The 14,406-nt window shown below is 40.6% G+C and overlaps 2 protein-coding genes across 2 annotated transcripts in view; one reads left to right on the top strand and one right to left on the bottom strand.

The window, feature by feature from the left end:
• Positions 1–3,602: 3,602 nt before the first annotated feature.
• Positions 3,603–14,105, bottom strand: ECD (ecdysoneless cell cycle regulator; the record flags this gene model as incomplete). Its single annotated transcript, XM_085302023.1, has 11 exons — positions 3,603–4,463; positions 5,085–5,305; positions 5,401–5,468; positions 6,380–6,557; positions 7,539–7,645; positions 8,444–8,529; positions 9,262–9,387; positions 10,544–10,672; positions 11,600–11,792; positions 12,550–12,728; positions 13,926–14,105. Coding segments are annotated over 11 exons (1,698 nt in total), but the record flags the coding sequence as incomplete, so codon positions are not given.
• Positions 14,106–14,212: 107 nt separating this feature from the next.
• FAM149B1 (family with sequence similarity 149 member B1) overlaps positions 14,213–14,406 on the top strand; it is a 20,390-nt gene continuing 20,196 nt past the window's right edge. Inside the window, 1 exon segment of the mRNA XM_085302021.1 lies at positions 14,213–14,262. Coding sequence (XP_085158147.1) covers positions 14,213–14,262 — 50 coding nt within the window.

Genomic DNA, 14,406 nt, shown 5'->3' with positions numbered 1-14,406 from the left:
GAGATTTACCTTCCCATGAGCTTTGCTCTTCACTTCCCATCTTCGTGTGATCTTCTGGAGCCTTGCAAAATTTTATACATCCACATGAAAGGGGTGACTTGCTTAAGCACAGGCTCTGTTCTGAACAGCGATCCCACTTCTGTCGTACACATGYCTCCCTGCCAACCCAATACTGAGCTTTTTAGCTACAGTTTTACATCAGAAACCTGTAAGCTGTTCATGATACCTGCTTCCACGTCACTGCACTCCAACAGACAGTTTCCTAGCCTGGAAGGATAGCTAGCTTGGATTCGGATTCCTAAATCTACATGCTGTCTCTATCCCGTTACAAYGGGACAGGTTGCTTGTACATTACTCTAAGAATTCATACACAAGATAACTTGWTACGTGACCACAACAGCAGTTTCAGCATTTGCCCTGAAGTCAGACAATTTACTATTGAATTAATTATCCCCTATCAGCACCTGGAGTCTGCTAATAAAACTTCTCCACCCTCAYGAGGTGGCAATCTTGCTGATGGCAAGACACTCCTTGCCACACATCGACTAAGGTGTTGTTTTAGGCTTCTAAATCCGACTTTTCATATTCTTGAGAAACACATCTCGTAAGAAGCTCTCAAGTTTAGTTGTTTAAATAGAGAATCGCAACTGCTTCTCACTCATGGTGATATTTTCTCAGAGGGAAAAAAACAAACTTGAAAAAAGAAATCACTTTCCATCGTAGACCTGCCAGAACAGATGTTCTTGCGTTCCACTCCAAAGACATAAATGGCAAGAGGGCGACTGCTGCTGCACCCTTTGCAGTGTCCCCAGGGACCCTGAAGCAGTACAAAAGGCCTGCACTGACTCCTGCAGCTATTGAAAACAAAATCTGATTTCTCACATGAGTTAAATGAGCAGCTGTGCAAGAGCTGTGCAAACATTCACAAAAATAATTTTCCCACCATTGCAAATAATAAATGCCCTGGAGGTAACTGTTCCTCCTATACTGCAGCATTAAAAAGGAAAGGCAGAAGGGAAAGYGTTCTTAGGGAGGTGACCCTTCATGGCAACAGGGCAAGCCAACATCCACGTACACAATGAGGATTTTGAAGACTTTTTTTTTTTCCTCCTCCAGGAGATAGATTCAAGCACAGGGACTTCACGTAGCAGATTGCATTATTGACATCAAACTGCATTTGCATGTAAATGCAGCCCGAACAGTACGCTAGCTATAGATAAATACCACTTGTCCTGGGACAGGGAAAGCGGCTTGGCAACAACTCCTCCTCTCAGGCCAGAGAGGAGTTACGACTCGTGCTGAAAACATGACTGGCCTCTGAGCTGTTGTCTTCTGAGATGAACTGTACTCCCRCCATTAACACAGAGAAAATAAAAGCTTGCTTTCTTAGGCTCCTATCTACTCCATAAAGCTGACCGGTGGAAAGAGCCAACAGGCAAACTGTCCAGGTATTTAGAGCAGTTTGAAAAAGTTAAAGGCCKCTACTGTCTCCTGGGATTGGTTTGGATGGCGTGCGCGGAAGACTAAAGATCTATTATTCATTTTCCTGCTTGGAACGTACCAGTCAACAACTACCCCATTCACAACAGCGGCTCCAGGGGATSAAGCCACAAACAAGAAAGCTACGTTTTTGGGAAGGGTCAGAAGTTCTAGGATGAACAAGGCTGTACGAAAGGCAGATACTCGGGCAAGCGATGTTAATAAATTGTGTCGGAACGCAGTTCTAGCTAAACAAATTTAGCATATAATGGAAACTTTGACAGCAAATTGTTGAAAGGGAATCACATTATACTTGTCAACCCTAATTAATACCATCAGGCTTCCTTCACTAAAAATAATCCCTTTTAAAATTAAAAGCAGAAATGCCTAGTATGTTACTTCAAAGCAGTGGAAGAGGCAACATGGAAGTGTTTATTCTTAGATGACAAGTTCTATTGCGAGTAATTCTGCAGTCTTGAGGGTCTCTGCTGTGAAGCTGCTGAACAAACGTAAATAGTTGGAATAAGTACAGCCTCACAGAAATAACAGACTGATTGATGCAAAAGTCACATTATCCAAGAAATAAGATCAGCTGAAGTGCCTCCAAAAAGAGCAGCTTTGTTCTGAACATTAGCTTAGAAGTTTTCCCCACATACTACATTAGACAAGTMCTTTGATCTGTCCTGACCTTCTGCATACTGCAGGCCACAGGAGAGCTCAAACTTGACTGTGTTCTTGAAACTGGAGTTATTTTTGGAAAAGTATCCAGTCTTGATTTAACTTCTCATCAGTGGAGAATTTTATGCAGCATCAGTGTTAATCACCTTTCTTGTTAAAAAAAATGCATCCTTTTCAATGGTCAAGTTCACTTGCTTTCTACCACGAACTGCCGGTACTATCTTTGTCTAACAGATTCGAGAAGCCCTGCTATCCAGACTTCCAGTGGAGGTATCTCTAGAGTGATCGCAGTCCACTTCACTACCTCTGCAGGCCAAACTCACTGAACATCTTTCTACCTTCTAATTCTTGCTGTTCATCTCCAATCATGTCCAMCGTTTCAGGATTCTTCCTGGACTACTAACTGTATCTTTCACCACATCCACAGAGGACAAATGCAGAGGTAACATAGCCTTCATATTTTTACTCCCTCCACATTCATTGACATGTGGAATCTCCATGTTTACAATACTATATCAGAGCATTTTACAAACATCAGTAAAGATGCCCTCTATCTATAAGAAAAACAAAACGGGAAAAGCCATTCCCACCTCACCCCCAGCAAAACAGGGGTATAGATCCTAGAGAAGTCAGGAATCATTCAATGGAACTTGTCAAGGCTTCATGAATTCCAGCGAAACTATGACACTGTGTCCCTTCTGAAGAACTTCCTGTGCATTCATCAAACTCAGCTGGCATGGCAGCTATATACTAAAACTGGCCATCCAACAAATGTCCAAATCCCACAAGGAAACAATTTTTGCTACATTCTACTTTTCCACTTAAAATAATGTCAACACTTACATGCAAAAAAAATAAAACGAAGACTTCACACTCCCAACTTTAAGACTTAAATTAATAATAATAAAAATAAATTAGTCTATTAAAACTAGTTAGCTCTGCCTTCAGGATCAGAAACCAGGTTTTAATTGAAAACTACTGAATAGGAAAAAAAAACCAATAAGATCTCAGCACTGAGTTTCTCCTCTACCAATTAAGACACTTGATTAATTGTTGCATGGAATAAAATTAAAGGCAAGGCTTGCAGAAACCTGACCAGACCAAGCAGGTAAGTACAGCAAGAACTTCTATATGTTTTATTTCAAGTTTATCTTGTTAAAGTTAAAACCTTGTATTTAGAAAGAATAGTTTACTACTTAGCTTTAACTGATTTAAGATTTTTCACTCCACATAAAAGCAATATGCTGAATGACTTCCAATTACATTTTCACTAAAACAAAACAAAGCTGTTCATACTGGGCTCATACACTGCTGGTACAGTACTAGCATTCAGCAATAGCAGAATTCAAGAAATACCTTATTATGCAAATACTTTAACTCCAAGAACTTCTGGTATTGCACTGAGGAAATTATGCATACTTTCGAAGAAGAAACAGGCCCTGCAATCAAGTTGTACTTCTGTTTTTATTTAAATAAATTCAAAAAAGATACTTAYAGCAATATTTACACATTCAATTTGATAATTCCTCAAATATTCGTGATTAATAAAAACCAGAATCTTCTAACAAATACTAGATGTTCTTACAACGAAGCATTAATACTTTTGGAAAAGTAATTAAGTTTGGGGGGTCTCCAAATCCACAAGAGAACACTGTTCCTATAATACAGWATTCCTCCATCTCCCCCTGACCACAGCAGTGTTTTCAGAATATGAGCTGCTTTCCAGGTAYTGAAACCAATTAGTAATGGGTAAAAGGACATTTTTTTAAATATGCCAAATTGGATTATCAATTTTAATATTAAAGATAAGCTTTGTAATGGGTTTCATTCCAGTCACAACATTGTTCTTCAGTTTTCTGAATAAATGTTAGCACCGGAAAAATCCACTTTCTATCCAAGACAGTATCTAAACAGAAAGTTTTTCCACAGAAATCCAACTTTGTATTCTAAAGCCACATATAACTAATGCATAAAATGCTTAAAATTCAAACCTTTTGTCTCTTCTTCCAAAACACTGCTAATCTTTCTGTGCTGCTTTTCCCWATCAGGCATGTCTTCAGAATTAAGACAATCTGTTATTCTTCTACTTTCTTACTAGACTCTATATGATCAGCATTTTCAGGTAAATATACCCCCATGCTCTGCAAAATGTTTGAAGCGGGTCCTGCCAGTCCTGCCTGAGCGCTATAGGATTCAAGCATGTTAGCCACGAGGTTCATATCCAGATCAATGGGTGTCAGCTCAGTGTCTTCTGTCCCAGAATCATGGCCAGCATTTTGAGATGTAGTTGCTTTAACAGAACTTACCTGTCAAACACAAAGAGAAAGTTTTATCATGACAAACCATGTAGGATACTAAAAAAAGGACAAACCACAAGACAAAACACAAGTAAATAGTTCTGCAGCCAACAAAGTTCAGTATGTTCAACACTGTTTCGAGAAACAGGAGTTGAGCCACCAAATTTTCATGCCAGTTTAAAAAAAAAATCATCTCTTTCCACTCTACAGATTAAGCTCCAGGAGAAAGACAAGGTTACYGAGTCCTGTCTGAGTTTCCTACAGGAGTAATCAATTGCAGAAACTCTAGAAGCCAAGCTGCAGCTGCTTGCCTTACTATCAAAATAGAGAGATGAAACGAAGTCCTGGAACTGACATGCAAGTTGAAGCTTAATTAACTTTTTGTTTCAAAAACACACACACACACACACACACACACACACACACACACACACACACCCTGTGGTGCAACTTCAGCACACTTTGCTTGCACATGGGATTTTTTTTTTTAATAATTAATCAGCACACAATCAGGGGACAAAAGTTGTAGGATCATGTCACCTAGAATGACCGCTTGAGCACATTTCCTCTTTCCTACTAAAACTCTCAGAATATGATTACACTACAAACTAGAACTCAGAGGATACTTACCCCTTTCTTTTGGGTGCTGAAACTTCTGCCAACATTGGTATGTGCCAGTTCACAGTCCATCTCCTTCATATATGACTTGAGACTACCTGTAACTTCATTAGGCAATGCCTTCTGCGCTTGCCTTTGATTTTCAACATCTAAGTCTTCATCATCCTCATCTGAGAAGTCAAACTCCTCTTCTTCATCCAAATCATCAGAATCCAGTTCTTCTGAGTCTGCTCCTATATATTATCAAGTACATACAGCAAACAAATCAGTGCAGTGCCAAAGGATAATCAGAAAGCCAAGAGAAGCCAAGTAACCAAATCAATCTCACCTAAAATTCTATCCAAAGCACTTGTGAAAGAGTCAACATCAAAGGTAACATGAGCTTCATCAGATGACCTGAAATATAAAAATCATTTTTAATAAGTATTGCTTTTATGCTTGCATAAGGCTGACATAGGCAGAAAAAACATTTGGCATATTGATTTCCTCAAGCCTAGATTAAAGTTCAGGTATTTGACCTGATGGCCTAAGAAGCACTTAGCTTGAGGCCTGCACGAATGAAACAGCAAATGATGCAGCTCATGGCATGAAGGCAGAAAGAAAGTCAAGAACTAGTTGTTTCATCCTGGCCAAAACAAAACAAAACAAACAAACAAAAAAACCCATACATTGAAGGCAATCAAAGTAAGCTTCCCTGGCATCCTTGTGAAATTAAGTGGAAGTGTTATAAATTTGACAAAGATTTGTATAGCTTAGGATCTCAGAGGTTTAGAGCCCCTACCTAGAGTGAACAAGAGAACACTAAAAGCTTAATTCTGGTCTCTTGGTCAAGACTACTGACAGAGATCCACAGTCTATCTTTTTTCATGCTTCCATGTGTACAGTGTGTGCTTCAGTGATGCACTTTCTACAGCCTCACTAGAGGCATTTTAGCAGTCTCAGTAGTTAGTCTTTCATGGCAGGAAAAGTTCACCACAGTTGAACTGTCTTGAGACAAACATTTTAACAACTGTGCTAAGAACTATGGTAACTGACAACAGTAATCCTCAACTTAAGAGATGTATGGAAAAAAAAAGCTAAGTAAGAACTAGAACAGCTTCAGCCATTTTTACTTGCACCAGCATCAGAGCAGCCACCTAGTTAATTTAAAAGCATGTATATATTCACTACTAATACACCTTTGGTTCAGGCCTCTGCTTAAAAGAACGTTTTGAAACTTTGATAATCAACATTACCGAACCAGTGAAAGGCTGCAACATAATGAAAACACAATCCATACCAAACACCAAACTTAAAAATAACAGTACCATGGCATTTCTGCTCCTTCGTGTGTTGAGACTTTGGATACAAAAGCCTTCATGCTTTCAGCAAGTGCTTCCAAGTCATATTTCTGCTCTTCCTCATTTGAGGAAGGATGGGACTGATTTGTTGCTTCCTTCAACATCTGGTCTAGATCATCTGGTGAAATCTCCAGCCAGCTGTCATCTGAAAGAACATAGGACATATCTGTTATTTGCGCACAAGTCTGTTAGCCTACAAGATCCAATTTAGATGATTCAAAATACTGTTAGCATTCTGTAACTCACTACTTTTGCACTCTTGGTTTTACATGCTTAAGAGTCCAGATTGTTTTACTGCTTTAAAACACTGGTTTATACACACCTTCAAAGTGGTAAATATTGTTCTAAGCATAGATCATAGAATCAGTAAGGTTGGAAAGGACCTCCGGAGATCATCTAAGCCCAATCCCCCTGCTCAGCAGCCTCCCCAAGAGCATGTTAGACAGGGTTGCATCCAGGCAGGCCTTGAATATCTCCAGAGAAGGAGGCTCCATAACATCTCTGGGCAACCTGTTAGATAACCTTTTTGCCACTACATGAAGGATGAAATTGCTTACACTATAGCAGGTGACTGACCCAGTCAGACCTGGTCCTATGATCATTAATACTAAATGTTGGATTTTGAMTACTGCATTATCCAAAAAGTGCAGATGTGATCTGTATCATGCACTGACAACTACATTTCTGTCAAATAAGTCAAAACACACTATATAAAGATTACGTTCATTTTATATTGGCCCTGGGAGCAGACCAGACACTAACTAAACCAATTCCAATACTGACAGTTCAAAGTTAACTTAATAAAATGTTTTAAATACTTTCTGTCTGGCATACAGTTGACTAASTACTTGATCTAGTACGTAAGTGTGCGTTATGTTCCTGATCCAGTGGTATCAACCTCAAAACTGGATTGTGTATCCTGCCAATTCACAGCTGCAAGCTTTATGACTTTTACAGCACACTAACTGGTTGCCTGAAATTTAAAATGACTACTCATTAATAATACCTGTAGCAGTCACAGGATAGCAGATAAACTATACACAGAGACTACCGTTCTGCAAATATTCCTCTTCCCTCCCCACAAGTAATCATTTGCAACAGAGTTTACTCCTGCTATCCTGCTCACCATCCCCTGGAGGAAGACAAGCTGCTTCTTTCTCAAGCTCCTTCAAATCAAAGGTGGTTGTCTGCAACAGTGTCAAAATTTCATCACCTGGGCTCACTGCAACAGAACTAGAAGAAAACAATTCAGCTTACTGAAATGTTTTTTTAATAGCAACACAATGCCAATGGCATCTCACACTCCACATGCATGTTTTGGCTCAAAGTCTTTATTATTTCTGCTGTGCAAAAAATACATCCAAAAGATAAGCAAATTTTAGGGAAGTACAAGCGTGCTACACAGATAGTATTAGCCAAAACAAGACATATTCAGTTACTGTATTCATCACTGATGGCTACAAAGMCCATTTCTCATTTCCTTCCTTTGTTCTTTAAATTTATTTCATCTTGATTAACATTAGGATGGCCAGACAGCACAACTGGAACTTTAAGCAACTAACAGTCCAGATATTACGAGCTGGCAAAGTCTCAGATATTTTCACTATGATTTATTTTTTTTGGATACGATTTTTTGGAGAAATCTACAGCCAGCTGCCTGCCTTGAGTAACAGAGATGGATTACTCTTTATTTATCATTCACTGGGACTGCTTTTCAAAGAAATTTTAAAACAATTTTAATAGCCAACCAACCAAATGAACAATGCTTTTCTATTACCTCTWAAACCACTTGGAATACCTTAATATTTTACAGAATCAGGATAAACAGTTACTCAAGCAATAACTCCTACTGGTAGAGAATACTCTAGAGGAATTAATACCTGCCTACCCTAGCCCCAACACCAGTGTTAAATGTTCAACGGAAGAAGGTTTCCTATTTAAAGCAAAAAGAAAAGCAAGTGTTATAAAACTGTAGTTAAAGTTTTTATAGGTACTATGTATGATTAATCATGAAGTTAAAGTAGCTCTTACCTTTCTGGCTTGGTAACGGAGTGCTGGAAGTAATCTTCCGCCATACGCAGCAGTTCCAAGTACTTAGCAGAGCCTTCCATTTCTCCCTGTTCAATACAACTCACAAGCATGAAGTTATACAATTTTCCCTCCACTTCCTTTTCACAGTCAGGACTCATGATCACAATTGTTAGTTACAAAGAAATTTAGTGCTGCTAGAATCAAAGCGAATAGTACTCCTTCACCATTTACACCTGGAGTATGTTATAAGGAATAGGTGTAAGGTGCTTTCCTGGTCAGATATAAACTAGAGATGTAGCCTGCAGTATCATTTGGTCTACACCAAAAGTAAGGAAAGACAACACTATGATTMTCCCAGCAGCACGGTTGTAAGAAGCCGATGGAAAGGTTATATTGTACAGGAACTACGAACGAATCTCTTGCCTTTTGGGCACTGTCCCCAGAAGYAGCACTGCAGTACTATAAGAAATGTTCCCCTTTTCCCGTATTTACAAGATGTTAACCTAACCATGCTACAAACTTCAATGAAGTAGTCAAAGGCATGTTCTTTACCACCACCTAGTCCCCTCTTCCCCAAAATCCTACATGAGCTCAAGTGGATTTAGGAATTCATCCCCAAATCCTCCTTTTTCTCTTTTTAATTTCAAAAGCAAATGAATTAATTTCAAAGAGGAATGACTTGTACATGCTTCCCAATGATACTCATTTGCTTTCCACAGAGAGAAGCACTAGATTTCTTGCCCTACTCTAAGTACTTAACGAAGTTTGAGAGCTAAAGATCTTTTTCCTGAATTTCACCCATACACACACGGCCTCACCTTGAAATAGTTTTTTTCCTTCAGGCTGCTGAGGAATCTCGCCCACAAGGGATTGCTTAAGACACTTATCTTGGAACCAGGAGAAACTTTCCTGCATTTAGAGCACAAAATCTCAAAGCCATGAGCCTGTATAAGAGAGACAGCAGTAACAGGTTCAAGATAGGACAGATTTAAATTCACCTTTAAAAACTGCATAAAAAACACACTACTACTGAGCTCCTGAAGCTGCCATTTATGAAGTAGATAACAAAGCTGACTGCCCAGACAAAATGATCCATGATTGCTGGAGAGTGATTCCAACTTCCAGACTAGCAGGATACTGCTACCTGACATAAAAGGTTAGTCTACAGAAGTTATTGCAAATTAAGTGAGAGGACAGATTTGCACTGCACCAGTTGCAAACCACCTAAACTTTAACTGCATTTATAATCTATGCTGAACCGCAAACTTGCTTTGCCTACGCATCTTGTGGACCTGCCRCACTGGAGCACAATTCTGAGGAAAAGAAAATTCAGAAGAGAAAACCCAGACTCTTGCTATCTCTGAGAACACATCTGGCTGCATATCTTCTTGCAGCAAGGTCCCAGGGCACACTGCRCCCAGTACCCGTCCTGCCCTTTGAACAAACACACCGCTTGCCCCATCTCTGCTGCTGCCTACACTAAGTGCCTGCAGGCACTTTAAGCTTGGGATTCCTCTGTGCAGCAAGGATGTACTGTAATGAGCTTTGGTGCCCCCACCTTGTGCAAAAGTGGACGTGCAGGACGGGGTTACRGGCTGTACTGGCTGTTAGCCTTCCCCTGTGAGCCTTGATGCCTGAGGCCTGGCACTGTTGGTTTTGGCACACAGTAGCTAGCATTCTAAGCTGAAATGCAAGTTTAGTGCACAGAAACTTCTCCCCGTACAAAGTCTGTAAAGAGCAACTTAGAACACGACAGAATGTGCTACTTCAGCCAGAGGCTAAAACAGATCTTTTCTACAGTGAGATAGATCCTATTTTTCATACTAATTTAGAGAAAATTAACTGGATTTGACACCAGTTCAGCTATGATAACAGAAACATGTAAATCCTGGTTGGAACAGTTTCTGGAGTATAAAAGTGCTCTATCCTGTAAAAGAAAACTCCCAGAATACTTAATATTCTATTTCTAGAAAAATGGTAATTGCCAATTTGCTCATATTTTCCTGTAGAAGTAGACARCCTGTAAACAAAGAGTCATTTCTTCAACACCTCTAAACAAACAAATTAGACTAAGTACACAATGCATAAAAAAATAATTACCAGTTTCATGCCCAGTTCATGGGCTTTGTATTGAGGGTGAGATGGCGGGGGCAGCGTGTATCCACTGCGTCTATCTGGAACAAACTTCTGCTGCATTAGTTGTGCATACAAACACTTTGTGAATGTAACCTGAAAACACCAAAGTAAAAGAAAAACACTCCCATCTGAATTTTATTTTAAAGCATCCATACAGAGAACCCTTAAGATGGTGCTTAGACAAATACATGTCAACTTTTAAGACGTGTCATTTCTAGATTTTACACAGTATACTCAGAGATGATAATATCTCCAACTAAATACAAATTTCATTTTATCTAAATACATTTTAAAAATTCTCGGCATTTATGCAAGAGAAATATCTTGGGAAATGTATTGGCTCTTTTGAATTAACAGCTCTTTTGAATTAACCAAACTATAGCCAAAATTACAAAAACAAAAGCAGTCTGGAAGTCTAAAGTTAGACTCACAAGTTTATTTTCAGGAGTCTAGGGGAGTAACTCCACAATGTAAAAAAAAAAAAAAAAAAAAAAAAAAAAAAAAAAAAAAAAAAAAAAAAAAAAAAAAAAAAAAAAAAAAAAAAAAAAAAAAAAAGTCAGCTGCAACACTGCTTGTTCAACACTCCATAAAATAGTTTTCAGAGCTGTGTTAGTACAGCTGAGAAGATAACAAGCCTGGGAATGAACAGATAGCAGCAGATAGGGGCAACTCCTTACGCTGGCTGGCAGCGCTTTCAAACTGCTCAGATCACAGAACCAGGAGACTAGTACTTAGCAAGCCTTTTGGCAGAGGAACTACTAGCAGCAGTATCTTCTGATTTTAGAAATTCTTGTCTGGTATTTAACCCATTTGAAATCCTAGTCATGTCAGTCCGAAGGCAGAAAAGCTATTAACATAATCAACTGGAAAATCATGGCTAGTGTGAAAAGAGAAAAAAAAATCAGAAAAAATGCTATTTTTAAAATGAAATCTACACATTTACCTAACTTGACCACTGAATTTCCACCAGCAGCAGAACTTAATTAAGTGATAAAAAGTTGAATTAGAAGCATCACTTACTACAGTCATCACACGCTCATCCGGAGGGAAAATTTGAAAAGAGCGACACGCTCGCAGATCTACGGGATCTCGCAGATAAAAGGCCTGGACTGCTGCAGCCACCAATGAAGGGCGCTGCCTCAGCACTGCCACAATGCCTGCYGGGAGGTAGCAGTGGGCTCGGTGAAACGAAGCCTGAATTTTCTCAGGATACCTGTATCATATGATAGCAATATAGTGTATTAAGTGTATTGCAAGACCAAACCACTCCTTTTTAATTATTGTTTCCATTTTCACTTTAGTATTAGTTTGTACAATGGGCCAAGTGCCAAGAAATTATTCTGAAATAAAATTAAAAACCCAACTAATCTACCACCTGAAATGTCTAAGCAAGACTCACTTAAAAAAAGAAATAAAATACATAGCTAACAAAAATTTAATGCTCACATCAGTAAAAAGCATCACTGTGAATTGGACTAACAGGTCCAGTTACAGTTCCCTTCGCTGTGCTGACYGTGGAAGTCATCTGGCTCAGGCTGTTAAATCCTTACAGAAAATAACATGGACTGACCATTTCAGAGAACGAGCTGATGCTCTGAAAAGCAGGCTGATTCTGTGCCACAGTGCAGGACTGCCTTTTTCCCCAGAGGACTCTTAAAGGCTGAGACAATTTTCAGATTTCCTCATCAATTAGTACAGCAAAGATGTGAAGGAAGAGCAACTCCTACCGCTGACAGGTGCCTCAGGATCACAGTGAATGTCTATCTGAGCTCCCAGACAAAGTTACACTTTAAATGACAGTGTCCCCCTCTCCCTAAAGAACGCCATAGAAAAAAAACCTCTAGCTAGTGCCTTCAGAAGAGGAAGCAACTTTATCACAGTTAACAGRAAAATGACTGAACGCAAGGAAAGAAAGTACCCCACACAGCCAAGAATCAGCAGTTACAGAACACCATAAACTATCCACATACCCACTGATGCGTTTATACACTGAAGTTCTAATAGGTATTGCAGCCAGACACTCGTCCGAACGGGTGGACAATAATGTTAACGCCTGTGAGATTGTTGGACTGGAGGGAGTTAGCTCCCATTCCTGCCCAGGAGTCTCTGTCAGTGGAATGATGTGCAGTTCTCCTTTGTAAAAGAATACCTGGCAGACAGAAACATTTTCATCAGAAGGGCAAAAGCAGTCACAGACTGACCAATGCAAAATTTCTTATCATAGGTGAATGTGTTTGTTTAAACACAGAGCGTACTCGATTACAAATAGTGAAAGAGTACAGGAACCGACATTTCTTTAATTGGCAGATGAAGCAGATACAGGTAATGGAGATCACAATCTAACCAGTAAATAAAAGCTATTTTAACAGTAACAGATTTGGACGTAGAAATTTTGTTTCTTTAATAACTGCAATACCAAAAGTTTCTCTTAAACTGGAGATCTGCTTCAGGACAATCAGACAGCAAAATAACCTAACCGCTAAAGAACAGAACAAAGACTACAGAGCATCATTTCAGGTGCTAAGCACGTGACCTCTGTTCTTTTTTTAGTGTAACAGAAGAACAGCTGGATGTAGCATTGTCACCTGAAATTACTCGACCAAATACATTCCACAGTTTCCACATTACCCAAACTTTCTTAGCAGTCCAGTAACCTAGATAATGGAAAACTTAATGATTTTATAGATTAATAAATAGCACATCTTCTCCATCTTCACATTTGCACTGTTTCAGCCAACACTAGTAGCAGGTTTACAAAAGTCAAATCAGTTCTGCATTATGGAATAACCCTTAAAGGACGACTTATGTCCAGGAACACAATTTAGCTTATCAAAAGGCATTCACAGGCAATTAGGCAGGTTGGGGTCCCTGCATGAATGTCATGTTATTAGTAAAATAATGTTCTCTTTCTTCCTCATCTGACTCTCAAACACACAAAGGCATTGAAAAAACAATTCTAGAAGAACCACTTGATAGCTGCAGTAATTTTCAGAGGTTCCTACCGCAGTTTCTTAGAAAGCATTCACTTTACATATCATCCTACAGGTGCACACAAGGCAAAAACTGGTATCAGAGACGTTCAGTGGTTGAGCCTCCTGTACACCTCCACAGCAAGGATGAAGAAGTGCACTAAAACCAGACTAAAACCAGACCGTGCTTAGAAACCACGCTGTGGATTAAAACAAGTCGAGACCCGGCTGAAAGCATCCTCACTAGTAARAGATAGCAGCGTGGAAGACGAAGACCGCTTGAGTAGCGGTGYGAGAGAGAATCGGGCTGGTGGATTAAAGGCTACCGCACTGAGCTCGGTGACCCGCTTGCTGTTATGCCGAGAGGTTTCGCTCACCCTGTTGTCRCTGTTGTCGGGACTCAGCCACTTCGGGAGGAAGTCGGCGGCTTCTATCAACAGGAACTCCCCGTCGTCGTCGTCAATGCTGGCCGAGGGAAAAGCGGTTCTTAGGGGAGAAGGTGCCGCGGCCCAGGGGCATTCCTCGGCTGAGGAGCGCTCGGGCTCCGCGGCCGCCGGCCAGGCCCGGGCCCCGCGGGCGGCCGTTGGCGGCGGCCGTTGGCGGGCGGCCGTTCCTGGCGGCGAGCTCCGGGAACTCCCTGGTGATCTCGCGCACGAGGTAGACGATGAACCACTCGTCCTCCACGTTATCCCCGAACCGCGTGGTGCCGCCGATGTGCGCCGGGGTGTCGCCTGCAGCGGGGGCGAGACGGGGGAGAGGGGGGAATGAGAGCCGCTGAGCCGAGCGGCGGCGGCCCGGGCGCGGGCCCCGCGCACGCCCCGGCGCGGCGCTCACCGCGAGCCGGCACGCAGCGCAGCC

This window comes from Rhea americana, unplaced genomic scaffold (genome assembly GCF_003343005.1).
Source record: "Rhea americana isolate MKP2758 unplaced genomic scaffold, rheAme1 scaffold_183, whole genome shotgun sequence".
NCBI classification, from domain to species: domain Eukaryota; kingdom Metazoa; phylum Chordata; class Aves; order Rheiformes; family Rheidae; genus Rhea; species Rhea americana.
Note: the sequence above shows the minus strand (reverse complement) of the source record. Positions and strands in the feature narration are given on the sequence as shown.